Source organism: Giraffa tippelskirchi, chromosome 2, assembly GCF_054371585.1.
Source record: "Giraffa tippelskirchi isolate mGirTip1 chromosome 2, T2T-mGirTip1v1.2.pri, whole genome shotgun sequence".
Lineage (NCBI taxonomy): Eukaryota > Metazoa > Chordata > Mammalia > Artiodactyla > Giraffidae > Giraffa > Giraffa tippelskirchi.
In genome coordinates, this window is record NC_137276.1 from 50,292,743 (window position 1) to 50,319,749 (window position 27,007).

Here is a 27,007-nt window from a genome sequence, read left to right on the forward strand (position 1 = left end):
AGAGGGGGAGGCCAGTCCACTCTCAGCGAAGGGGGCTCTTTGCCTAACAGATCCCCACTGGAAGGCAGGAGACTGAGGACGACCCGCCTGCTTCCCTCCTTAGCCTTGGTTTTCAAAACCAAGCTGCAGACCTTAGTTTCAAGTCTCAGAGATGTGATATGTCACCTTGGGAAATGGACTGAACGCTTCTGACCTGCTTCCCAATCCACAGGCTAGGGAGATCTGGGTGATGCTGGAACTTTGGCAAGTGGCTCAGCTCCTCCCTCTGCAACCTGCGGGCTCCACCCCTGCTAATGACTTCTCCAGCCCCAACTTCCTCCCCTCACTCTAGACAGAACTGGATCAGCTGCGCGCAATTCAGCTGCTCTGCTCGGAGGAAGCCTGCACAGGAAGCCCCAGGAAGCCCGTATACCCTGCGAGCCGCCCCTGGCCTCGGGAAAGGTGAGGCTACAGATGAGGGTGGGGCGAGTTGGTGTTTGCGGGTCCAGAGGCCAGGAGGGATGCAGAGATGGGGCTGCGAGGGAGAGGTCCAGGGGCGTGGGAAGCAGTGCGTGAGGGTGCCCGCCAGGGGGCGCGCTGCACCAAGTCAAACCCCAGGCTCGCAACCGCGAGCCGCCCTGCCCCATCCTTTCCTGGCAGAGGTCAGCCTCACCCGTGGACTATTTCCTGAGCCGAGGCTGCGGCAGCCTCTTAGCAGGCCAAGGACGGCCATCACCGTACCATCCCCAGAGGCCCCGAGGAGCCAGGCAGCCTGGATGCGGCTGACGATGTTCGTCCTGGGCAGCTTCCTCCTGGTCCTGCCCGCCTCCCCTGCCCGCTGGTCACATGGGGTCTGGGGGCAGGGCCAAGGCCACGGAGGGCCTCCGAGGTGACGAGAGGGGGCAGGGAGCCGGCGCTTCCTCCAGGCAGTGTCTTAAAAAGAGGGAACTCCGAACAGGTTCTGGGAAATGGAGGCGTCCAGCTCTCCCATACCAGGTGAGCAGACCCTGGCCTGGCAACACCCAGGCCGCTTTCCTGGAAACCTGAGCCAGCCCCTTGCCTTCTGGGCCCAGATGTCCACCCGGGTGTCCTGTACCCCGTGCTCGCACCCGCTGGCAGCAGGGAACCCTGTAGGAGATGAATGAGGAACATAGGGTGAACACGTGGGGAGGCCAGTCTAGGACCATGAAGAATGGGAGGGCAGGGAATGCAAGAGCAATCTGGGTTTGAATCCCTACACCTTCACTGTGTTAAACTCTGTGACTTGGGGTGACTCACAATCCCACTGAAATATTTACCTCTAGCTACTGTCAAGTTAATGTGTTTGGTCTATAGCCACTGCCTACTAAGGGCTAGCTGTCATTATTAGTAATACCTGTGGGTGAGGTGATGCCCAGGTACAGGACACAGTGGCCTGAGTCCAGGAAGACCTGGTGCTCCCAGACCCACCCCTACAGTGAGCCCATTGGCTGGTGCCAACCAGAGCTGCTCCTGGCTGAGTCATCCCCCCACTTGCTCTCCAGGACAGTTCTTCAGGGCACAGTGCCATAGGCAAGGGAGCTGTGCCCCTTCTGTGCTGGGCTTAACTGGGCCATCACCTGCCCTGGACCACATCTGCCAAGAAAGGTAGGTGAGGGTCAGGCAAGGGCTGGGGTGGGCGGTTGGAGAGCAGTTCTCTTGCCCCTCTCCCCCAGCTAGAGAGCAGAACCCACCATACCAGTCCTTCCACACACGTTTTCCTCAAAGCAGATGCCCATGGCCCTGGGCCTTGTCATTCCACTGCAGGCTGAGGTCAGTGAAGGTCACGCCTCCAACCAGAATCCTCATGATGCAAATCATGCCCCCCCATACTCACATATACACATTCCCCCTTGGTACAAGTGGGCAGTGAGGGGCAGGGACCTACCCAGGGTACCTGGCACAGGTAGGACAGAGGCCCCGCCACAGTCTCCCAGGGAGGCCTCCGTTCTGAGAGCAGAGCTGGGATTGGGGCATAGACTTGGCCAGGAGAAGGGTAGGGGTTGGGAAAGGTAAGAAGGGCCATCAACACATCCAAGAGGAAGAACTAACCTTATTATACACACACACACGGGGGTCGGTCTCATTTGCCTTACCCTTAGAGCACCCTGCAGTGGACATTGTATTTTTAGAGCCCTTCTCCCCTCTTCTTGATCACAGTACCCTGGCATCTCTTTTAGCATCTTCCTCTACCCTGTACCAGCCCAGAATCTCTTTTAGCATCTTCCTCTACCCTGTACCAGCCCAGATGCATTGTGCGAGCCAACGCCACCCAGCAGATGAGACCAGGTTGCTTTAGGCAATCAACACACCACTTTCCACAACCATCAGGATTGTTTCAGGGATGGATTGTTTGTCCAGTCAAGGTCATGAGGGAAGAGATGTTTGAAGAAATAGAGAGGGAGAGCGTCCCAGCACTTCTGAGAGACTCACTAGGGGATCTGTTTCTTCTTCCTGCTACACATGAAGGAGAAAGTATTAGCTCCTGAAGCTGGTGTCCAGAAATTTTTTTCTCATCAATAATCTTTTATTGGTTACGTGCAGAAATTATAATATTTTGAAGAAAAAGAAAGTGAAAATGTTAGTTGCTCAGACATGTCTGACTCCTTGTGACCCTATGGACTGCAGCACGCCAGGCTTCCCTGTCCATCACCAACTCCCGAAGCTTCCTCAAACTCATATCCATCGAGTTGGTGATGCCATCCAACCATCTCATCCTCTGTCATCCCCTTCTCCTCCTGCCCTCAATCTTTCGCAGCATCAGGGTCTCTTCCAATGAGTCAGTCCTTCGCATCAGGTGACCAAAGTATTGGAGCTTCAGCTTTAGCATCAGTCCTTCCAATTCAGGACTGATTTCCTTTAGGATTGACTGGTTTGGTCTCCTGCAGTCCAAGGGACTCTCAAGAGTCTTCTCCAACACCACAGTTCAAATGCATCAATTCTTTGGCGCTCAGCCTTCTTTATGCTCCAATTCTCACAGCCATACATGACCACTGGAAAAGCCATAGCTTTGACCAGATGGACCTTTGTTGGCAAAGTGATGTCTCTTCTTTTTAATACGCTGTCTAGATTTGTCATAGCTTTTCTTTCAAGGAGCAAACGTTTTTAATTTCATGGCTGCAGTCACCATCTGCAGTGATTTTGGAGCCCAAAAAAATAAAGTCTGTCACTGTTTTCATTGTTTCCCCATCTAGTTGCCATGAAGTGATGGGACCAGATGCCATAATCTTCGTTTTTTGAATGTTGAGTTTCAAGCCAGCTTTCTCACTTGCCTCTTTCACTTTCATCAAGAGGCTCTCCAGTTCCTCTTTGCTTTTTGCCATAAGAGTGGTATCATCTGCATATCTGAGATTATTGATATTTCTCCTGGAAATCTTGATTACAGCTTGTGCTTCACCCAGCCTGACATTTCACATGATGTACTCTGCATATAAGTTAAATAAACAGGGTGACAATATACAGCTTTGACGTAGTCCTTTCCCAGTTTGGAACCAGTCTGTTATTCCATCTTCAGTTCTAACTGTTGCTTCTTAACCTGTATACAGATTTCTCAGGAGGCACGTAAGGTGGTCTGGTATTCCCATCTCTTTAAGAATTTTCCAGTCTGTTGTGATCCACACAATCAAAGACTTTGGTGTAGTCAATAAAGCAGTAGATGTTAGGTCTATGCTTCATTTTTTGTTAGTTTCTGTGTATGATATTCATTCTTTTCCTTGTGTCTATTTTTTCCAATGTCATTTATGAAAAAGACTATCCTTTTCCTGCTGAATTACCTTGACTTTTTTTTTAATTGAGGTATACTTGATTTACAGTGTTGTGTTAGTTTCTGATGTACAGCAAAGTGATCTAGTTTTATGTATATGAATGTGCATATATGTATATGTATATATTCTTTTTCAGATTCTTTTCCATTATAGATTAATACAAGATATCAAATATAGTTCCCTGTGCTATACGGTAGGACCTTGTTGTTTATCTACTTTATATATAGTAGTGTGTATCTCTTATTCCCAAATTTCTAATTTATCCTTCCCCCCACCTTTTCCCTTTTGGTAACCATAAGTTTGTTTTCTATGTCTGTTTTTATTTTGTATATAAATTCATTTGCATCATTTTAGATTCCACATATAAGTGATATCATATGAAATTACATTTCTCTTTCTGGTTTACTTCATTTAATATGATAATCTCTAGATCCATCCATGTTGCTACAAATGATATTATATCATTCATTTTTATGGCTAAGTAATATTCCATTTTATATATATATATATATACAGTACAATCATGCCCCCTATACTCATGATGCAGGTGAGCAGTGAGAGACAGGGACCTGCCCAGGGCACTTGGCACAGACAACACAGAGGCTACTGTCCTGTTGTTTTCTTTATCCATTCATCCGTCAGTGAGTGTTTAGGTTACTTCCATGTCTTGGCTAGGAGAAGGCAATGGCAACCCACTCCAATACTCTTGCCTGGAAAATCCCATGGATGGAGGGGCCCAGTAGGCTGCAGTCCATGGGGTTGCTAAGAGTCAAACATGACTGAGCGACTTCACTCTCACTTTTCACTTTGCTGCACTGGAGAAGGAAATGGCAACCCACTCCAGTATCCTTGCCTGGACAATCCCAGGAATGGGGGAGCCTGGTGGGATGCCGTCCATGGGGTCGCACAGAGTCGGACACGACTGAAGTGACTTAGCAGCAGCAGCATGTCTTGGTTATTTTAATTAGTGCTGCTATGAACATTAGAGAGCATGCATCTTTTTCAATTAGAGTTTTCTCCAGATATTTGCTGAGGGGTGAGATGGCTGGATCATATGCTAACTCTATTTTTAGGTTTTTAAGGAATCTCTGTACTGTTCTCCATAGTGGCTGTACCAATTTACATTCCCACAAACAATGTAGGAGGGTTCCCTTTTCTCCACACTCTCTCCAGCATTTATTATTTATAGACATTTTTTTAAAATTAGTTTATTTTCTACTTTTTAACTTTATAATATTGTATTTGTTTTGCCATACATTGACATGAATCCACCATGGGTGTACATGTTTTCCCCTTCCAGAAACCCCCTTCCACCTCCCTCCCCATCCCACCCCTCCTGGTCATCCCGGTGTTTATAGACTTTTTGATGATGGCCTTTCTGACCTGTGTGGGGTGGTATCTCATTGTAGTTCTGGTTTGCATTTCTATAGCATATTTAAAAGCAGAGACATTACTTTGCCAACAAAAGTCTGTCTAGTCAAGGCTATGGTTTTTCCAGTGGTCATGTATGGATGTTAGCGTTGGACGGTGAAGAAAGCTGAGCGCCGCAGAATTAATGCTTTTGAACTGTGGTGTTGGAGAAGACTCTTGAGAGTCCCTTGGGCTGCAAGGATATCCAATCAATCCATCCTAAAAGAGATCAATCCTGGGTGTTCATTGGAAGGACTGGTGTTGAAGCTGAAGCTCCAATACTTTGGCCACCTCATGCGAAGAGTTGACTCATTGGAAAAGACCCTAATGCTGGGAAGGATTGGGGGCAGGAGGAGAAGGGGACGACAGAGGATGAGATGGTTGGATGGCATCACCGACTCGATGGACATGGGTTTGGGTGGACTCCGGGAGTTGGTGATGGACAGAGAGGCCTGGCGTGCTGCAGTTCATGGGGTTGCAAAGAGTTGGACACGACTGAGCGACTGAACTGAACTGAACTGGGTAATTCCAAAGAATAGCAAGGAGAGATAAGAAAGCCTTCCTCAGTGATCAATGCAAAGAAATAGAGGAAAACAATAGAATGGGAAAGACTAGAGATCTCTTCAAGAAAATTAAAGATACCACGGGAACATTTCATGCAAAGATGGGCTCAATAAAGGACAGAAATGGTAGGGACCTAACAGAAGCAGAAGATATTAAGAAGAGGTGGCAAGAATACACAGAAGAACTGTACAGAAAAGATCTTCATGACCCAGATAATCACAATGGTGTGATCACTCGCCTAGAGCGAGATATCCTGGAATGTGAAGTCAAGTGGACCTTAGAAAGCATCACTATGAACAAAGCTAGTGGAGGTGATGGAATTCCAGTTGAGCTGTTTCAAATCCTAAAAGATGATGCTGTGAAAGTGCTGCACTCAATATGTCAGCAAATTTGGAAAACTCAGCAGTGGCCACAGGACTGGAAAAGGTCAGTTTTCATTCCAATCCCAAAGAAAGACAATGCCAAAGAATGCTCAAACTACCACACAATTGCACTCATCTCACATGCTAGCAGAGTAATGCTCAGAATTCTCCAAGCCAGGCTTCAGCAATACGTGAACTATGAACTTCCAGATGTTCAAGCTGGTTTTAGAAAAGGCAGAGGAACCAGAGATCAAATTACCAACATCCGCTGGATCATCGAAGAAGCAAGAGAGTTCCAGAAAAACATCTATTTCTGCTTTATTGACTATGCCAAAGCCTTTGACTGTGTGGATCACAATAAACTGTGGAAAATGGGAATACCACACCACCTGACCTGTCTCTTGAGAAACTTGTATTCAGGTCAGGAAGCAACAGTTAGAACTGGACATGGAACAACAGACTGGTTCCAAATAGGAAAAGCAGTATGTCAAGGCTGTATATTGTCACCCTGCTCATTTAACATATATGCAGAGTACATCATGAGAAATGCTGGGCTGGAAGAAGCACAAGCTGGAATCAAGATTGCCGGGAGAAATATAAATAACCTCAGATATGCAGATGACACCACCCTTGTGGCAGAAAGTGAAGAAGAACTCAAGAGCCTCTTGATGAAAATGAAAGAGGAGATTCAAAAAGTTGGCTTAAAGCTCAGCATTTAGAAAATTAAGATCATGGCATCTGGTCCCATCACTTCATGGCAAATAGATGGGGAAACAGTGAGAACAGTGCCTGACTTTATTTTTTTTGGCTCCAAAATCACTGCAGATGGTGATTGCAGCCATGAAATTAAAAGATGCTTACTTGGAAGGAAAGTTATGACCAACCTAGACAGCATATTAAAAAGCAGAGACATTACGTGGTCCACAAAGGTCCATCTAGTTAAGGCTATTTCCAGTGGTCATGTATGGATGTGAGAGTTGAACTATAAAGAAAGCCGAGCACCAAAGAATTGATGCTTTTGAACTGTGGTGTTGAAGAAGACTCTTGAGAGTCCCTTGGACTTCAAGGAGATCCAAGCAGTCCATCCTAAAGGAGATCAGTCCTGGGAGTTCATTGGAAGGACTGATGTTGAAGCTGAAACTCCAATACTTTGGCCACGTGATGCGAAGAGCTGACTCATTGGAAAAGACCCTGATGCTGGGAAAGATCGAGGACAGGAGGAGAAGGGGACGACAGAGGATGAGATGGTTGGGTGGCATCACCGACTCAATGGACATGGGTTTGTGTAGACTCTGGGGATTGGTGATGGACAGGGAGGCCTGGTGTGCTGCGGTTCATGGGGTCGCAAAGGGTTGGACACGACTCAGTGACTGAATTGAACTGAATAGTTAATGATGTTGAGCACCTTTTCATGTGCCTGTTGGCCATTTCTATTTCTTCTGTGGAGAAATGTTTATTTAGATCTTCTGCCCATCTTTAATTTTGGGGTTTTATATATATATATATGTATGTATGTGTATACACACACACACACACACACACACACACACACACACTGAGATATATGAGCTGTTTGTTTATTTTGGAAATTGATCCTTTGTTGGTCTCATCATTTGCAAATATTTTCTCCTATTCTGTAGGTTGTCTTTTTGTTTTATTTATGGTTTAATTAGGTCCAACTTGTTTATTTTTCCTTTTATTTCCATTATTGTAGGAGACAGATCAAGAAACATTGCTGCAATTTCTTTCAAAGAATGTTCTATGTTTTCCTCTAGGAGTTTTATATTATCTGGTATTACATGTAGGTCTTTAGTCTATTTTGAGTTTATTTTTGTGTATGGTGTTACAAAATGTTTTAATTTCATTCTTTTACATGTAGCTGCCCCATTTTACCAGCACCTCTTATGAAGGGACTGTCTTTTCTCCACTGTATATTCTTGCCTCCTTTGTAAAAGATTAATTGTCCTAGGTGTGTGGGTTTGTTTCTGGGCTCTGTGTCCTGTTCCATTGATCCATATGTCTGTTTTTGTGCCAATACTGTGCTGTTTGGGGGCTTTGGCTCAGAGGGTAAAGCATCTGCCTGCAATGCAGGAGACCCGGTTTCAATCCCTGGGTCGGAAAGATCCCCTGGAGAAGGAAATGGCAACCCATTCCAGCATTCTTACCTGGAGAATCCCATGGACAGAGTAGCCTGGTAGGCTACAGTCCATGGAGTTGCAAAGAGTCGGACACGACTGAGTGACTTCACTTGTGCTGTTTTGATTACTGCAGCTTTGTAATATTCTCTGAAGTCGGGGAGGGTTATGCCTCCAGCTCAATTCTTTTTCCTCAGAATTGCTTTGGTAATTCTGAGTCTTTTGTGGCTCAATATAAATTTTAGGATTATTTGTTTTAGTTCTGTGAAAAATGTCATGGGTAATTTGATAGGAATCGCTTTAAATCTGTAGAGTGCTTTGGGTATTCTGGCCATTTAAGCTATCTTAATTCTTCCAATCCAAGAGCATGGGCTATCTTTCCATTTCTTTGAATCACCTGCAATTTCCTGTATCAATGTTTTAGAGTTTTCAACATGTAGGTCTTTTACCTCCTTGGTCAGGTTTATTCCTAAGTATTCTTTATGCAATTTCAAAAGGGATTTTTTTCTTACTTTTTCTTTCTCTATTTTATTGTTAGTGTAAAGAAATGCAAGGTAGTTCAGTGGTAAAGAATCTGCCTGCCAATGCAGGAGACACGGTTTCAATCCCTGGGTTGGGAAGATCCCTTGGAGAAGGAAATGGCAACCCACTCCAGTATTCTTGCCTGGGAAATCCCACGGACAGAGGAGCCTGGTGGGCTATATAGTCCATGGGGTACCCAAAGAATCACAAAACAGCTTAGCAACTAAACAACTGCTACTCTGTCTTTTGTTTGGAGCATTTAGTTCATTGACTCTTAAGGTAATTATTGGTAGGTATGTGTTTATTGCCATTTTAAACCTTGCTTTCCAGTTGAGTTTGTATTTCTTCTTTGTTCCTTTCCTTTTCTTTTTGTGGTTTAATGGTTTTCTTCTGTGTTATGCTTGAGTTCTGTTCTTTTTAGTTTTGTGAATCTATTATATGTTTTTTATTTATGGTTAGTCTGGTTTTCAAGTATATTAACCCATTACTGTATCTATTTGGCTTATGCTGGTAGTGATATAAGCTCAAACACATTCTTTAAAAAAAACCTATAAAGAAATTTTCTTACTCTCCTTCCCCACATTTTATAATTTTAATGTCCTATTTTACATCTTCATGTTATCCTTTTGCTGTTCACTTTCATAAAATTTTTTTATATTTTTATCTATGTATTATATTTGCTTTTTAAGTGATCTCTATACAAACTTTTTTATATTTGCTTTTCCTGATTTGATTTTACTCTTTCCTATAGATTCTTGCTTATTTTCTATTTAGAGAAGAACTTTCAATATTTCTTTTATTAATACAACAGGTTTAGTATTGCTGTATTCTTTTAGTGTTTGCTCACCTGAGAAATTCTTAATTTCTTCTTCTGTTCTAAATCATAATCTTGCTGGTTAGAGTATCCTGACAATATGGGTTTCAGGTTTTTCCGTTTCAAGACTTGAATACATCTTGCCACACACTTCTGTCCTGCAGTAGAGAAATCAGCTGATAACTTACTTGTAACCAACTCTTTGTTTTTCTTTTGCTGCCTTTAGAATCCTCTCTTTGTCTTAACTTTTGCCGTTTTCAGTCCCCTTTCTGTTTTTTCTTCTTCTGAAATTCCTTATTATGCATAGATTGACACACTTTATATTATCCCATAAGCTTCATATATTGTGTTTTTTTTTAATTTGTCTTTCTGTCTGCTACTCTGAATGGGTGATTTCCATGCTTTTGTCTTCCAGGTCACTTATTCATTCTTCTGCGTTATTTAGTTTTCTATTTGTTGTCTTTAGCTTGGTTTTCATCTTTGCAATTGAGTTTCCTAATTCTGATTGGCTCCTCTTTATAGTTCCTAGTGTTTTGTTACAGTGATCAACATTTATATCAATAGCTTTTCTTAATCCTTTCAGTATTTTTATTACCCTCTTTTGAACTCAGGGTCTGGTAGACTGGAAAGGTCTATTTCATTGTTTCTTTCAGGGGATTTTCTTGTTCTTTTATTGGGGTGCTTCCTCTCCTTCTTTATTTTTCTTTTATTTCTCTGACTCTGAACTTAGGAGAAACAGTTATCTACTGTGATCTTGAAGAGCTGTTTTTATATGGGAGTGTCACCTGCATGAGTCTAATATTTTTGGTGCGAGGGCTGTTTTTGGTATGGATGCTTGCCATGTCTTTTCCTTAGGGTGTGCTGATCATTGTTCCTTGGTAGGGAATATGATGTTTTGGTGAACAGAGCTTGCACTGGATGTTGAGTGGGGCCTCCTCTTTGCCCATCAGGGCAGAGTCTACTCCCCAGCTGTTGAATTAGAAGCCCCCAGATCCAGTTCTAAGCTGCAATGTGAGCTAAGTAGGACTGGAGTCCCGCTGGGGGTGGAGCAGGAGCTGTCCACTGGGACATACGCTCAGGAATGTCACCTGTCACTCCTTGTGTGCTTACAGAGTGCACTGTTGTTGGCGCTGCCCTCAGCCCCGCTTCAGCCATGAGAATACAGACCATCAGCCCAGATGTCCCTCAGACGCTGTGCTGAGGAAGCCATTGGCACAGATCCACCAGCACCCACCACAATCGTGCACCCAGACCCTCCATGGTAATGCTGGAAATCAGCCCAGTCCTCAGCCCCTTCTCTGAGCAAGTGTACCCATGAAACCCCACCACTGCTGATAGGAGACCCGCCCCAGCCAGGGGAATGCCAGTAATCTCTTGGATGTCCCACAGGTGCTGCACTCACATATTTCCGCCTAAATCTCACAGGCAGCCACAAGAAATCAACTCAGATTTCATCCCCACTTTCCAAGTTGTGCACCCATGGGGAACTGGCTCAGATTTCAGCCCCGCCTCCATTTGTGGGCAATCTGCCTGCACTTAGGTGCTCCCAGAGCCCCCGACGGTAGAGCTGTGCCCGCTCTGAGCATGCCGAGATTGAGGCTGGTATGGCAGGGCCAAGGACCCTCTCCCTGCACATGTGCTGACAGTGGGGGTCCTATGGTGGACCCAGGCTCTGTATTGCATACATCCCCGGGTGCTGTCTGCACCACACTCCAGGCCCTTCCAACTGTCTGTGCAGCCAAATCAAGTCCTCTTCCCTGGTCTGTCTGCTGAAGCCTGAGTTTCTGTATCCAGCCACAGCACACACTGGCAGGCATGCATCTCGGGCTGGGGAGTGCAGTGAGGAGGCCAGGACCGTATGTGCTGGTCTCTTTCTGCCCTACCTGCCACAGGCTGGCTGCTACACTCACCTCTGAGCCTCTGAAGTCCCCTGTCTATCCTGACTGATCTCCCAGCCGGTGAAGGGCATTCTCAGGATGAGAGAACCTTTCCTCTTCCACAGCTCCCTTCTAGGTACACAGGTCCCACCCCAATTCCTTTTTTTTTCTTCTGTTCTACCTAGTTATATGGTGATCTTTTTGCGGCTTTGGTTTTATGAGGTCTTCTGCCAGTGTTCAGTGAGTATTCTGTGAAAACTGTTCTATATGTAGATGTATTTTTGATGTTTTTTTGGGAGGTGTGCTTCAGGTCCTTCTATTCCACCAGTTTGATCTCCACTCTAGCATTTTATAATAAGGCAGCCTTGATGAAGATGAAGCAGACACCTCAGGAAGCAAACAAGAGAATGGGGGCAGAGGGAGAGTCTGACTTGTTTGACATTGTCAAACTGCGGGATCTAGCCATACCTGAAGTCCATATCATGAGAACTTTCTCATTAAAGAGGCCAAAATACTCCTCGTATCTTCTAAGCCAATTTTAGTTGTCTTTTTTGTTTCCAGCAACTGAAAGAATCTTACCTAATCATCCTTTTGACCAAAGCTAAAAATGGATACTCAGAAGGCATATGGTTGCCAGATAAAATATAGGTCACACAGTTAAATCAGAATTTAGATCAGTTACTAACAATAAACAGTAACAGTACCTTTATAGTAGATGTTATGTCCCTTGAGATATTTGTAGCACATTTATACTATGTAACAGGGCATTCCATATTTTTATTTGCTAAGTCTGGTAGCCCTATTTCAGCCACATGTCCATATTTATGCTACTTAAAAAAAAACAAACAAAAAACTGGACCTGGACACAAACCCAGAGTTTTTAACTCCAAAGCCACTACTACATCAGGTCATGCAATGGGCATCTTCCTCTCATTCCCCACCCCCTCCATCACCTTCCCAGCCTTGTGTGCTTAGAGGGTGTGAAGAGAGGTCACTCTGTCCCCAAGGTTCTCTGAGGTCTGTCCCAGTTCCAAGGGTCTCAGGCTTGATGCTCCTCTAGTTCCTTGGCTTTGCTCTGTCACTGCCTCTCAACTTTGGGCTCCATCTCTCTTCTCACTCTGCTCTTTACCCTGACTTCCCTTTACGAGACAAACCACTGTTCACTTGGTCCCAAGGACATGCTGCCATCTCTGGTTGGGGCTTTGTTGTTCTCTTCAAGCAGTTTCACTCTCACCCACCAGCTTCTGTGCCCAGCTTCCCCAGGTCACTCCCCAGAACACAGCTTGGCCCCTCTACTGAGCTGTCCCTATGCTGCCCTGAGAACACCAGAAGCAGGAGCTGTGCCTGGTCACCAAGGCGTGGAGCAGGGTGACCTGGCCCCAGTGCAGCCCGCTGAGTGCTGGGCAGCAGCCCGCAGTCCCGGAGTAGAAGGGGCACACCCACAATGAGTGCTGGCTCTGCTTGTTTTATTTGTGTAACAGTGATTGGGGGGCTTCCCCAGCAGTCCAGTGGTTAAGACTTTGCCTTCCAATGCAGTGGTTGTGGGTTCAATCCCCTGAACAGGGAGCTAAGATCCTACATCCCTCGAGGCCAAAAAACAAAACCAATATTGTAACAAGTTCAATAAAATAAATTTTTAAATGGTCCACATTAAAAAAAAAAAATCTTTAAAAAGAAACAGTGATTGGTTCTATAATCACAAACATGAAGCAAATTGAACACAGCAGAGGCAGGCAAGCAAAGGAGACAAGAAAGGTGGTTGAGAGAATGTTCTGTTGGCTGTTCCTCCCCCCCAGGAGTTGTTCTCAGTCTGTGTAAACTCCCTACGTATTTAAATAGGATGACATGCCCCCTGCCCTGGAGCTGCCTTTCCGTCGGTTGCCAAGACCACCATGTCAGTGATGTTGAGGGCTACATAAATGTCACTTGGCTCTTTTCTAATCAGGATTTTTCTTTTTCATTTTCCACAGCTATAAAATATGCGATAATGATGCTAACTTTCCAGAAGTAGAATGAGATGCCATGCTGTTGGCAGCAGTGTATCAGGGTGAGGGTCTGCCAGGGGTGCTGCTGGGGCTTTGTTTCCCCATCTGGGTGTGGGGTCCATGCCCTTCATCTCCCCACTAACAGGACTGCTGTGCACACCAGGCGAGGGTCTGGGAAATCACATTTCACATTTGCAGGTTACTGTTTATGGCTGTTTTTGAAGCTCTCTGGAAAACACATCTCCTTTTAAATCGAGGCGAGCTGATTGAAAAGTTCAGACATAGTATCTGACATGTGTGAAGGGCTTTGCCGTTTTATACCCACCATCTTATTGACCCTCCATTCACTCTGAGGTGGTTCGTCATTGTTCCCATTTTGCAGATTTGAGGAACTGATACCCAGTGGTCTGTGACTTGCCCAAGGCCATTCCATAATCCCCAGTAGGCTTGCATTTAAAGGACTAATTCCTCATAGAGAAGCTTCCTATTTGAAATCCAAGAAAGCACCAGATAAAGGGCATTCTAAATATATTTCTTTTCTATAGATGCTGGTCTCCTATTACTGGAAAACAGGAATTAGCCTGTCTGCTTGAGGATGTGGTTGGTTCTTTATAAAAAGGATACACAAGAAATCTTGCACATAGACTGCCAGCTTCGTTATGTTGCCGACAGCTTCCAGCAAAAGAAGAACATTTGCAGCCAGATATTTCGGTAAGAAGTTGATTTTATTCTATGTAGAGTATGATTACCTTTGTTCTTAGCTTCTTGCTTGAGGGATGGGGTCACTTGAGGCCACCCAAAGGAGCTATCTTGGTCTTATAAGCTAACAGAAAGCACCTAGGGGTGTCTGTGGTCAGGGCCTGGGCACTGACTGATGGCCTAGCCCTGACCCCTGAACTCAGGAGCTGGTTCATGTCTGCCTGAAAAATAGAGCCTTCAACATGACCACTACTGTCAGGGGCCCTGGCTCCAGTGGCTCAGGGCTCTGGTGACAGTCAGATTCTGTAAGAATCTCTGTGCCCACAGACCGCAAGTGCAAAAAATCATCACAGGGAAGGCTGTGGATCCTGAGGCTGCCCTGTATCTTGCTTGGAAACAGTCAAGCCCAGCAGTTAATTCAGAAACAGCAAGGACGGTTCAGTAGTTTTCAATAGGCTGCCCAGGAGATAACTTAGACAAAGTGGGACAGCCGCTGTGTGGTCATACAAGTGCTGACTGGCTGGAAGAGTCGTACCTGGCTGGCTGAGTGGTTGTGCAGTGACATCTCTTGTTCTCTGGACCTCAGTGCCTTCAGGTGATTATCGAAATCCCAGATGCTATTCAGAGAAATACAGTCAGTGATACTCAACCTGGCTCTATGTCAGAATCATGCCGGAGTTTTTAAAAATCCCCAGGCATTTTGGGGGTTTTTTTTTGCACTGTGCAGCATGGGAAATCTTAGTTCCTCAACCAGGGATTGAATCATGTACCCTGCAGTGGACGTGCAAAACCTTGACCACTGGCCCACCAGGGAAGTCCCTCCCCAGGCATTGTTGAATACTGGAGATCAGGCTTAATTGGTGTAGGGTGGGTTGTGGGCATCAGCAGTTGCCAGGTGAATTTAGTGTGTAGCCAGGCCACCAGACAGAGCCCAGAGAGGCCCCAGATCACATAGCAGCCTTTGCTATGGTCTGCACAGGGGTCCACAGGGATGCGGAATCAAGCCCTGCGTTCACAAAGCCAGGTCCCCGGGATCCCACCCTGGGCTGGACACATGCTGCGGGTCCTTGTCACATGTTTAACTCCTCTGGAGCTTCCTTTTTACAGTAAGGGGTGGGGAGCAGCTGAAATTAGCCTTGACCTCTGTTCAGGCCTAATGCATTAGGTCGGGGGGTGCTGTAAAATCTCCAGATATTTTTCTCTCAGATGAGTTTATGAGATCATCTCTCTCACTCCTGTACATTCTAGAGGAGATTACTGGGGAACTTGAGCTTGCTTTTAACTGAAATTTTTGAAGACTGAGGCAAACAGAAACTTACTTACCACAAACTTACTTTTTTGAAAGGTTCCAGCTATCAGATTTCCATGGTGTGGCAGATGTCCCCTGCCTTCAGAGGATGCTCATTCTTTGAGAAAAGGGCAAATGAGCTCTTGCACAAGATATCTAAATTTAAAGAATTTGATTTAATTTTTTCTTGTGATGAACTTCGTATAAAATTAACCATTTTAAAGTGAATAATTAATTCAGTGGCCATTTCAAGATGTCCCACAACCATCACCTCTCTATAGTTCCAAAACATTTTCATCACCCCCCAAAAAACCCATCCGCATGAAACAGCTGCTCACCACCTTCCCCAGCCCTGGCAACCATGAGTCTGCTTTCTCTCTTTGTGGGATTACCTATTCTGGATATTTCTTATAAATGGAATCATACAGTGTGTGTTCTTTCATGTCTGGCTGCTTTGACTTGGTGTAGTGCTTTTGAGGTTTATCCACATTATAGCATGCGTCGGAACTTTATTCCTTTAGATTGAATTAATTTTTAAAGTATTATCTGACCACAGCTTGGCAGCTTCATATAAAAGGAGCAGCAGTGCTATTCTTGGGAAGGCTTTGGAAAGGACAGGAGAGTCATCCAACACAGGGGACACGTTCTCCACCCCATCTCTGGTCTTTCTAAGTCAGCCCTGTTTCTTCTCCCTCTCCCTTGTTTCTCTGTTCATCTGCCTGTCTTTCTCTGACCCTCCTTTTTCTCTCTCTTACCTGGATACATTCTAGAGGAAATTGTTGGGGAACTTGAGCTTGCTTTTAACTGAAATTTTCAGAAAATTGGGGGTTAAATTGAGCTGCTATACTTCACTTAATTGTTTTGCCCATAATTTTGCCAAGTTGTGGACCTGCCGTGTAGCAGGAAGCCAGAGGCTGGCTTCTATACAAGTCTTGGCCTTTCACTTGGGGGGCCCTGTGCTAAAACTTTCACCCAAGCATGGGCACCACTCACTCTTAAATCTACCTCCTGTGACCTTTCCCTGTGCCGCGGTCTTGCTTGGTCAGACCAGCTGCAGTCTCTTCGCTTCCAACTTCCCAAATATCTGCTCACTGAGCTGCCTGGCTCTCTCTCAAGGACTGGTGACTTCTTTTAGCAGACCCTCCATGAATAGCCACTGGGCATCTGAATCACAGTGGGAAGCAAGATGATGGCTTCTGCTCATACCAGGCCAGAGAGTCCACAGAGAAGGAGAAGGCAGGCCTGAATCTAGCCATTCCTGCAGGTCCCCACTTCCCCGGCCCACAGTCTGACCTTCAGGACCAAGGCTGGGGGCAGCTTGGAATGGGCATCCTCGGTCACACCCCTTCCCCAGGCCTTTGCAACTCTGTGGCTTTACTGCCTTGTCCTTCCTCTGGAGCGTACCATTACCCATCCCTGCAGTGATACAGGGTTGGGAGGAGACCATGAGAACCCCAGTGGGAAGGCAAGACTATGTCCTGTTCTATGGGAGAACGGGACACTCAGAGAGAGGGGAGCTGAAGTGGTAGGAAGGGGAGTGGTGGGTGATGCAAGGGGAAAGATAGGTTGATGTCAGTTTGAGAAACTCAGACTCTTTTTTCATGAGCAATAGGGAGCTATTGAAAGTTGTAAACGTAGGACTGATCAGAATTGTTTACAGGAAGAATGACATGGCAACTCTCACCCGGGTTCTAACAAAGGTCCCCTCACTGGTCTTCCTGACTCTACCCATGGCCTGTCCATCTCTTCTCAATATTACAAATGGAACAAGGCATTTAAACCAAATCAGATTAGATCTGTCATTCACTCAACACAGCCCAGTGAATTTCCATGTCACGCTTCCACCTGGCCCAGCGTTACCCATCACATCCTCTCCTACATAGCCCATTTGCCTGGCATCAGCAACACCAGCCTCCTTGCTATTCCTCGGACATACCAGCTCTTTGCTGTGCTCTCCCATCTCTCTGGAGCGCCCTTCCCCCTCAGACAGCCACATGACTCGCAAACTCACTTCTCGGATTTTTACCCAAATGTCACCTTCGCTTGAGGCTTTCACTGACTGCATGCCTGTGTCACAGTGGGATAGGTTATACTGTAACTGGGTCACGGGTCATCTGCCCATCACAGTAGCTCAAAGGCCCAGGCTAATGGAACAACCTTTATCTCAAGTGGTGCTGGTGGCCAGACCAAATGGCGAAGAGAGACATTGAGCTCTAGAAGGGTCTCATGTCAGCAATGAAATCTTCAGTCTGAAAGTCACACATGGCACCCTCCTCTCACAACTCCTTACTCCGCTAACTACAAGGGGTCCAGGAAGCACAGTCCAGCTGCCTGTGTAGAAGGGAGGACTGGGAGTATTTGGCAAAGCACACACCAGTGGCTACACAAATTGAATCCTGCCCTGACGTTCCTATCCTTCTTCTTTGCTTTACTCTTCTTCATAGCATCTGTTATTATCTCATATATTTCTGCATTTTAACAGTTTATGGACGTGTAGGTTACATAGCATAAAATTCATTCATTCTAAGTGTACAATTAAATAGTTTTTGGTAAATTTATAGAGCTATACAACTATCACCATAATCCAGCTTTTAGACATTTCTATGGCACAGAAAAATTCCCTCCTGACTATTTGCAGTTAATCCCACTCCCGCCCCCCCAGCCTGGGAAACCATTGATCTACCTTCTGTCTCTATAAACTTGCCTTTTCTGTACATTTTATGAAAATGGAATACTTTGTGGTCTTTTGCATTAGGTTTCTTTCATTTAGTGTCAGGGTTCTGAGGTCCATTCACATTCTTGTATGTATCAGTAGTTGTTCCTTTTTAGCTGAAAATACTCCAATGTATGAATGTCCATTTTTTTATCTGTTCACCAGTTGATTTATTATTTTAGGGCATATCCTGAAGGATGTTCCATATGTATATGAAAATAATGTGTATTCCACTGTCATTGTGAGGAGTGTCCTATATATATCAATTTGGTCAAATTGGTTAATAGTGTTGCCCAAGCCTTCTATATCATTGCTGATATTCTGTCCAATTGTTCTGTCATTTACTGAGATGACAATAAATGACATTATTGACATTATGACATCCCCTATTGGTATAGGGAATTCTCCAACTCTTATTATTCGACTGTCTGCTCTCATGTTTTTGCTTCCTGTATTTTGAGGCTGTTTTGTTAAGTGTGTGTATGTTATTAATTGTTATGGCTTCCTGACATATTCAACTTTTATCATTATAAAATGCTCCTCTTTGTTGTAATGTTTCATATCTTAAAGTCTATTTTATCTTTGATTAATATTGCTGGCTCCAGCTGTCTCATGGTTCCTGTTGCATAGCATATCTTTTTCCATCCTTTTCCTTTCAACCGGTTTGTATCACTGAATCTACAGTGTATCTCTTATAGAGAGCATATAATTGGATCTTGGTATTTCATGAAGACAACCTTTGGCCTTTGAATGGGGGTGTTTAGACCACTCACATTTAATGTAATTACTGATATACTTGAGTTTACATTTTCCATTTTGTGATTTGTTTTCTATATATCTTCTCTATTTTTGTTCCTCTCCTCCTCGTTTATAATCTTCTTGGTATTAGATATTTTCTAGTATACTACTTTAATTTTTATTGATTTTTTTGCTATATTTTTGTGCCATTTTCTTAGTGTTTGCTCTAAGGATTGCAATATGCATTTTATCTTAATCTACTTCAGATTAATATTTAATTCCAGTAAAATATAAAAACTTTGCTCCACGGTAGCTCCATTTCCTCTCTCCTCCTTTGTTTTATCTTTGTCATGTATGTATTACATCTATGTATTATAAGCCCCAAAGACACTATTATAATTATCACCTTATCCACACTTAAGTCTTTAAAAGATGCTAAGAGAAGAAATGAGGGAAATATAGAGTCTTTCTCATTAATCCACATATTTATGATTTCCTGTGTGCTTCATCCCTTCCTTTGGATTCTGGTTACCACCTGGTGTTACTTCCTTTCAGGCTGAAGAACTTCCTTTAGTGTTTCTTACAAGGCAGGTCTGCCAGCATGGAATTCTTTTAGTCATTGTTTATCTGGGAATGTCTTAATTTTGCCTTCATTTTTGTAGGATAGCTATTGGGATATAAACTTCTTGGTTAGCGTTTTTTATTTTTCAGCCCTTTGAATGTGGCCTTTTACTTCTAGCCTCATTGTTTCAGATGAGAAGTCAGTTGTTAATCATGTTGATGTCCCCCTCCCTGTCATGAGTCATTTTTCTCTTGCTGCTTTCAAGGTTTTTTCTTTATCTTTCAGCAGTTGATTTCTAAAGTATTGAACTATATATCTCTTTGTATTTAAAACCTGCTTGGGATTTTTAAAGTTGGTTACATGTGAAAACTGATATTTTTTCATCAAATTTGGCAAGTTTTCAGCCACTATTCTTTTTAAGTGATTTTTCTATTTCTCTCTTTTGTCTCCCTCTAGAACTTGCATTACACAGACACTGGCGTGTTTGCTGGTACTTCACAGATTTCTAACTGTCTGTTCTTTTTCTCGTCCTGTGTTTCTCTGTATTCTTCAGATAGGGTGATCTCTGCAGCTCTATCCTAATGTTCTTGTTTTCTTCCTTCTGCCGTCTCAAATCTGTTGAGCCCGTTTAGTGGATTTTTCATTTCGGTTATTGGACTTTCAATTCAAGAATTTTCATTTGGTTTTTTTTTTTGATATTTTCTATCTCATTGAGATTCTCAATATGTTGATTCATTGTTATCGTGCATCCTTTTAATTCTTTAAACATGTTTCCTTTAGTTCTTTAGATGTATTTACATAGATTTTTTCGAAGTATTTATATTCTAAATATGAAAATCTGGGAATATTCAGAGAGTTTCTGTTGGCTTTTTTCCTAAGTATGGGTCACACTTCCCTTTTCCTTTGTACATCTCATAACTTTTTAATTAAAAACTGGGCATTTGGTAACGTATTGTAGGAACTCAGAATTATTATTTATTCATCTAAACATTGGTGTTGTTGAATTGTTTGGTAACTTGCCTGGGATAAGTCTGTTAAATTGTCTCCCCCCCCAATATGTAGTCACTAATATCTCTGGTTTTATTTGTTCTTTATTCTCCCTTTTATTTTTAAACTTGGCTTCCTAGAAGGGTCACCCCTGTTTCTGTGTAATTCATAGTCAGCCAATGAGTAGACAGATACTGTATTCAAGCACTAAGCCAGTAGATCTTCCATCCTCTGCTAATAGATATGCAGGAGGTAGGAAAATGCTATCCAAGTTCAGATTGTTTTCAAGTTTTTCAAGTTTGCCCTGGCTTTCAATTTCTGCTGGACTCTTCCCACGACCTCTGCACATGCCCACAGTCTTAGGGTTGGCAGGAGTATACGGGTACCCTCAGCCCTCTCTGGTCGCAACTGTACGCACATACAGCCTAATGGCCGCAGCAATAACTGCAAACTCAGACACAGTCTTAGTTCTCCCCGTTCACTTGTTGCCAAGATTGTCTATTCCACTGACAGTGACTCTGGGTGTGGGCATCACCCACTGCTCAAAGTTGAATGAGCTGCTTTTGACTTCATCAGCAGAGTTGCTGGTCCCCATGATGTGTCCCACCCTGGCAGAAACTCTGTTGAGGATTGAGCTGGGGAAAGGGGGATAGAAGCGCCCCTTGGCAAGAACTCCACAAACTCTCACTGTTCTTACCTAAAGGAGAGCAGTCTTCCAGGCATAAATGATTTTCAGATTTTTTTTTTTTTTTTTGCTTCATTCCTTTGGTCAGCTTCAGAGTATGGAAATGGTTCTTTTGTCAGTTTTGTCCAGACTTACAGTTGCATTTGGAGAAGAGGTTTTGCTGACCTCATCATACAGACATAGTTGGAAGCCCTGCCTCCTGCTTACTTATTTCATCTCTGATCTGTCTCTCCTCTCCCATCAAGATACAGGCTCTATTCTACAGGCTTTATTGCCACTACCCCTTTGGTTACTATTCAAGCACACTTGGAGTAAGGAGGGAAAGTAAGGTTAATATTAGAGCTGTTTTCACAGTGCCTAGAATGATGTCTGTCACACAGTATGCGCTTAATAACTGTTGAATGAATGAACAAATAGCAGGGAGAGAAGATGAATGGAGGTCAGGTGGCCTGCTTGAGGATCCAAGTCAGTAACAACATGAAAGGGACAGTGGGCTCAAGAGATGATGGAGAGAAAAGATGGACAAGAAAAGTGTTGGACAGGGACGGCATTGTGGATGTCTATGCAGCTGGTTTTGGTGTTGCAAAATACTTCTGCAGAATTCCAGCCCTTTGTCACAGGGCTAAACACATACCTGGCCCAGGAGTCGGAGAAACTAAGAGGTTCCATAGGAAGGTGGGACGATGGCAGGCCCAGCTGCTGCTTCCTCCCAATGAGGTGAGTCAGCTTATCAGCAACAATGCCCATGGGCTACAGAATGGCTGATGCTTCCTTTTCAGTCTCTCAGATCCCCCAGGAATCTCCCTGAAGCCCAGCCTATGGGACACATATAAGAACGGGAACCCTGGAACATGTCCCTCAGTCTTGCCAGGTTGCATTAGAAAGGTGTCATGGGTTCCTGTTCTCTGGTTTTGAATATGGGAAGCCAATGAAAGATGTGAAGCCATGCTAAGATTCTAGCAGGATGACTCTGGGAAGGGAAGCTGATGAGCAGGGGAGAAGAGGCTAAGGCAGGGAGACATTTCAGCAGTTCTGGGAAGGGCTGATGAGGTACTGGGCCAATAGAGTGATGGTGGTGACAAAACAGTCTAAGAATATGAGCTGCACAGAGCTGGGTATCTGGCTCCTGTGGAAGTACGGGGTGGGGGGGGTAGGAAGGAGAAAAGTCAAGGCCTAACCTTCTGGCTTGGGCATCTGGGAGGGAGGAGGTGCCATTGTTGGGAGGGGGACAGAAGAAGGGACAGGTATGGGGAGGGCTGCTTGGTGCCATTCCCAACTGACTCTTCCAGCATTCTCTGTCCTCTCACTGTCCCAACTCACCATGCATGCATGCATCCATCCATCATGTGTGCCCTGTGGGCTGCTCTGGACAATACCTCTGAGTGAAGAGAGACACCTACTCCCCAGCTTCATACAAGCAATGACCCACGGTACCTGCCCTGCACCCAATACCATGCACACTGCATTGGGGCCTGTCTCTATCCACAGGCAACTTGACAGCATTCAACCAAAGGTCTGGTTGGCTTCTGAGGCGATCAGCTTCCTGGAGACTGATCTGGTAGGGATGGTGGCACTGTGTACATAGAAGGCAGCTTCTCTGACTGTCCCCCCACCCACTCTGGCCCTTCATGCTAGAGGAACTCTCAGAATTAAGCTAAAGCTCCAGTCAACCTGATGCTGTGTCCAAATCAGTCTTCCCCAAAAGCAGAGCCCAAGGACTTGGGTGGTTTATTTGGAAGATGATGCCAGGAAGCAGGAATGAGGGGATGGGGGTGAGACATGGAATGAGGGAGGGCCTATCTGAAGGACATTATCAAGGTCGTGCAGTCAGCAACAGACCAACTTTTGCAGGAACCCTAAGACGAGTGTGGAATGCCTCTCACACTCAGTGAGGAGGAAGGGCAGTTGTGATTAGTGTCCTCAAGCTCCATAACAAAGGGTGGCAGGCTGGGTGGCTAAAACAACAGCATAATCCTGGAGGATTAAAGTCTAAGATCAAGGCATCAGCAGGTTTAGTTTCTTCTGAGGCCTCTCTCCTTGGCTTGTTAGATGGCTATCTACTCCCTGTGTTTTCACATAGTCTTTTCTCTGTGCAAGCTTGTGTCCTGATCTCTTCTTCTGAGGATTCTAGTGATAGTTGGAATAGGACCCCTGTTAATGACTCATTTATAATTTAATCACTCCTTTAAAGACCTCATGTCCAAATACAGTCACATTCCGAGGTACTGGGGGTCAGGACTTCAGCATATAAATGTGGGGTGGGGGAGCACAATTCAGCCCATGACAGCAGAGGAGAGCCCTCTTGCTTTCCTGGACTCTGAACCGAGGAATAGTGAGGCATCTGTGCCCCAGGAACAAGGAGGCTGGGAAGAGGCTGGGCAGAGCCTTCAGCCAGTATCTAGAGAGAAACTCTGCCAGACACCCTGCCTCTGGGAGCCAAGCAGAAACTCACACTTACCCACCCCCAGCAACTGAACCAAATAGAGACTGAGTCAGGGGCTTCCTTAGGGAAGCAGTTTCTTACGCTGATTTCTGTTCCTGCACATTTGGGAGAAATGACTCGACCCTGAGAGTGGTTGCGAAATGGCAAACCGCACGGGGGCTCAGAGCTCTTTTGCACTCCCCTGGGTCTTGTTTACCACTGCCCCAGCTCTGTGGGGGTGGAGCAGCTCTCCCTGTTGGCCAGATAAGGAAGCTGAGATTCAGGAAATCCGGTGACTCCCAAGGGCACACTGCTACTGAGCAGCAGAGGGAGGACTCAGCCCAGATCTGAGCTCACCCCCTCTACTACTCATTTGTAGGTGTACCTCTGCCTTCAGGGACATAAGCTGCACCCCTTGGCCATAGCCATCAAGTCCCCTACCCACATCTGGAATGTGTATCCATCGGGCTTTCCAAAGTATGACTGGATTAGTGGTACAAATGGACTTCTCTCAGCATGTTTACTGGCTGGAATGTAAGACTGCCAGCCAGTTACCATAGCAGCATCCTGGTGGCCTGGGTAGAAGGTGAGAATTAATATGGAGACAAACATGTTCATAACATTGACTTTCTCTGATACCTGCCCTAAATGCCATCTAAGAGTCAGTGCTTCCTGAAGACCAGCTCAGCCTAGTGTTCAGCTGATAAACTGTTTTCGTTCTTTTTTATGACTGAATAATATTCCAGTGTGTGTGTGTGTGTGTGTGTGTGTGTGTGTGTGTACCACATCTTTTTTATCCATTCATGTGTCATCCATTCAAATGTCATCTGTTGGTGGACATTTAGGTTGCTTCCATGCCTGACTATGCTAAATAGTACATAGAAATGAATATAACATTGTAAATAACTATGCTTAAAATAAAGTAGCATTCTGGTTCCCCTTCTCTGCTGTCCAACAAAAGAAACCATTTTCTCTCCTGACATCTTAGTCCCTCCTCTTCTTAGCCCTTTGTCATGATCCAGTCCTTGTTAACTATCCAGTGAATGGGGAAAGTCAACCCTCCCACCCTGACACTGGCATTATTTTGCCAGTTCTGAAAAGATAAGAATAGTCTCTAAAGAAAACCAGAAAGCCAGACCTAGGTGTAAATCTTGGTTGCACCAATTACTTACTCCATGATCTTATTCCAATGATATAATCTCTCCACTTGGGTTCCTCACTATAAAGGGGAGATGATGATGGGCCATTAATCTAATGGGAGGGTCTAAAGCAAGCTGTTCTCTGAAGTCTTTCATGTGGATCACAGGCCTCTGGGAGGTGAATCAGGATTATCTAGGGATGGGGAGGTGGGAGATGCAGAAGAGGTTGTTTGAAAAAGAATAGTCATTATACAACAGCAATTAAAATGTAAAGACCCAGGTTTCTGGTTTTACCTTTGATATGTAAAAAGCTTAGACATAATCACTCCCACCCTTACAGCAAGGAAGAAACTGAATGAACTTAAAATCAGTGACTTCTTCTACCCATCAGAGAATTGAAGTCACAGCCCAAACCACTACCCCAAATCTAGAGTCATAGGGGAGTTCAGACAATAATAGCCAAGATATGGCAGCAATTTGGGGATTATCAGTTAGATAATTTAAAATAATTATGATTAGTATGTTAAGGATGCTAATAGAAAATGTAGCCAACATGTAAGAACAGATGGCTAATATAAGCAGAGAGATGGAAATTCTAAGAAAGAATAAAAAAGAAATTCTGGAAATAAAAATCACTGCAACAGAAATGAAGAATGCTTTTGATGGGCTCACCAGTAGAGTAGACACAGCTAAGGAAATAATTAGTGAACTTGAAAATTTGTCAATAGAAAATTCAAGCTGAATGCAAAGGAAAAAAAGAACGAAAAAGCAGAATATCCAAGATTGGTGAAATAATTTCAAAATGAGATAATTTCAAGATGAGAGCCATCTGATGTTATACACCCTGGCAGGCTGGGGTTGAGACACCAGCTTAACCCCTGGTAGTACACCAGCTTAACCCTTGGTGGTACACATCACACACCACCTCTGAGCCTTACTTTCCTCTTAAGACAGGATTGGCAAACCACCTTTGGTTGGTGTTGTGTGTGAACAGTGGTGATGGGGCCAGGTACTAGGTAGGTGGTTAGAAAAGAGTAACTGCTAGAATAATAATGATGGTAACAACTGTGGTAAGGGAAATGTTGCCACCGGGCACAGTGCTCCTTGCCATGTCAGGGCCTCTTCTAAGGCAGTATGCATACAGGGCTGAGAAGGCAGGCCCATCCTCAGCAGACATGCCTGGTCAGACACCTTTGGACCCTTGAAACCTGATTCATACGCCTACTGCAAAGAAGGGACTAGGCCCCACGTTAGCTCCCATGGTGCCGTCTCTGGCCGTTGTCCACCTTTCTCTGAGCTCCAGAGTTCTGTGTCCAAGCCTTGGGGCTGATTCTTCAGACAACTCACAGTGCAGTACAAGAACATTGAGTCTGGACAGTGCCTTTCTCAAAAGACAAAGGTGGCCCTTCTTCCAGGCTGAGCCAGCTGCAAGATTAGACTTGCTAAGCAGAGCATACATCTATGGCTTATTAAGCACCGCACCCTTCCCCATGCTTCTTCAGCCAGGTGTACAGTAGATAGGCCCTAAAATGCCCAGCTCCACCTATTGGCCCTCACAGTCTGTGCCCAAAATTATCAGGTTGGAATCTTCCTAAATCCCTTGGATATGAGTGGAGACTGAAATTCAAAATTGAAATTTAGAAAGAGGAGCGAGATGCCACGGGCACAGGCTGGAGCTACCCTTCACTGCCTTATCCGGGGACAGAACAGGACACTGCATGGTCCCTTGTTCCTTGCCCTCTCTCAAACTCATTCCTGAGCCTGGGCCCAGGATGGGATGCAACACGCACTGCCTTTATTATTTTTTCTTGCCTAATTTCCCTGGCTAAAACCTCTAGTATAATGTAGACTAGTAAGAGGAAGATATTTTTTAAAATCTGTTACCTACTTTGTGGCCTAACATGTGTCTACCCAAGGATGTTCCCAGCACCCTTGAGATGAATATGTTTAGGTGCTGCTGTTGGGTGGAGTGTTCTATAGTTGTATATTAGATCTAGGTAGTTTATAGTGCTGTTCACATTCTCTGTTTCTTTGTTGATATTCTGTCCAATATGGAAAGTAGAATATTGAAGTTTCCAATTACCATTGTTGCAGTGTCCATTTCTCCCTTGAGTCTATCTGTTTTTGCTTCATGGACATTGATGCTTTATTGTTAGGCAAATATATGTTTATAATTGTTACATCTTGATGTATTTGACCCTTTTATTAATGTATATTGTCCTTTTTTCTCTCTCATAATACTTTTTGGTCTTAAAGTCTGTTTTGCCTGATTTAAATATAGCCATACAGCCCTCATTTGGTTACTGTTCTTGTGGACTATCTTTTTAAATCCTTTCACTTTCAA

General features: G+C 44.4%; 1 protein-coding gene across 5 annotated transcripts in view; it reads left to right on the top strand.

Moving 5' to 3' along the window:
• The first annotated feature begins 324 nt into the window (after positions 1 to 324).
• The window catches only part of ARHGAP22 (Rho GTPase activating protein 22), a 177,650-nt gene continuing 150,967 nt past the window's right edge, over positions 325 to 27,007 (top strand). For 4 of the 5 annotated variants that reach the window (XR_014074576.1, XR_014074577.1, XM_081561787.1 and 1 more), the window contains exons 1-2: positions 325 to 441; positions 13,976 to 14,141. Coding sequence is in view for 3 of the 5 variants with exons in the window: in XM_081561787.1 (XP_081417913.1) it covers positions 14,090 to 14,141 (52 nt within the window). In the remaining 2 variants the exon portion in view is untranslated. Of the gene's footprint in view, positions 442 to 668; positions 976 to 13,975; positions 14,142 to 27,007 lie in introns of those variants that run through there. The other variant, XM_081561805.1, reaches the window with a different exon arrangement.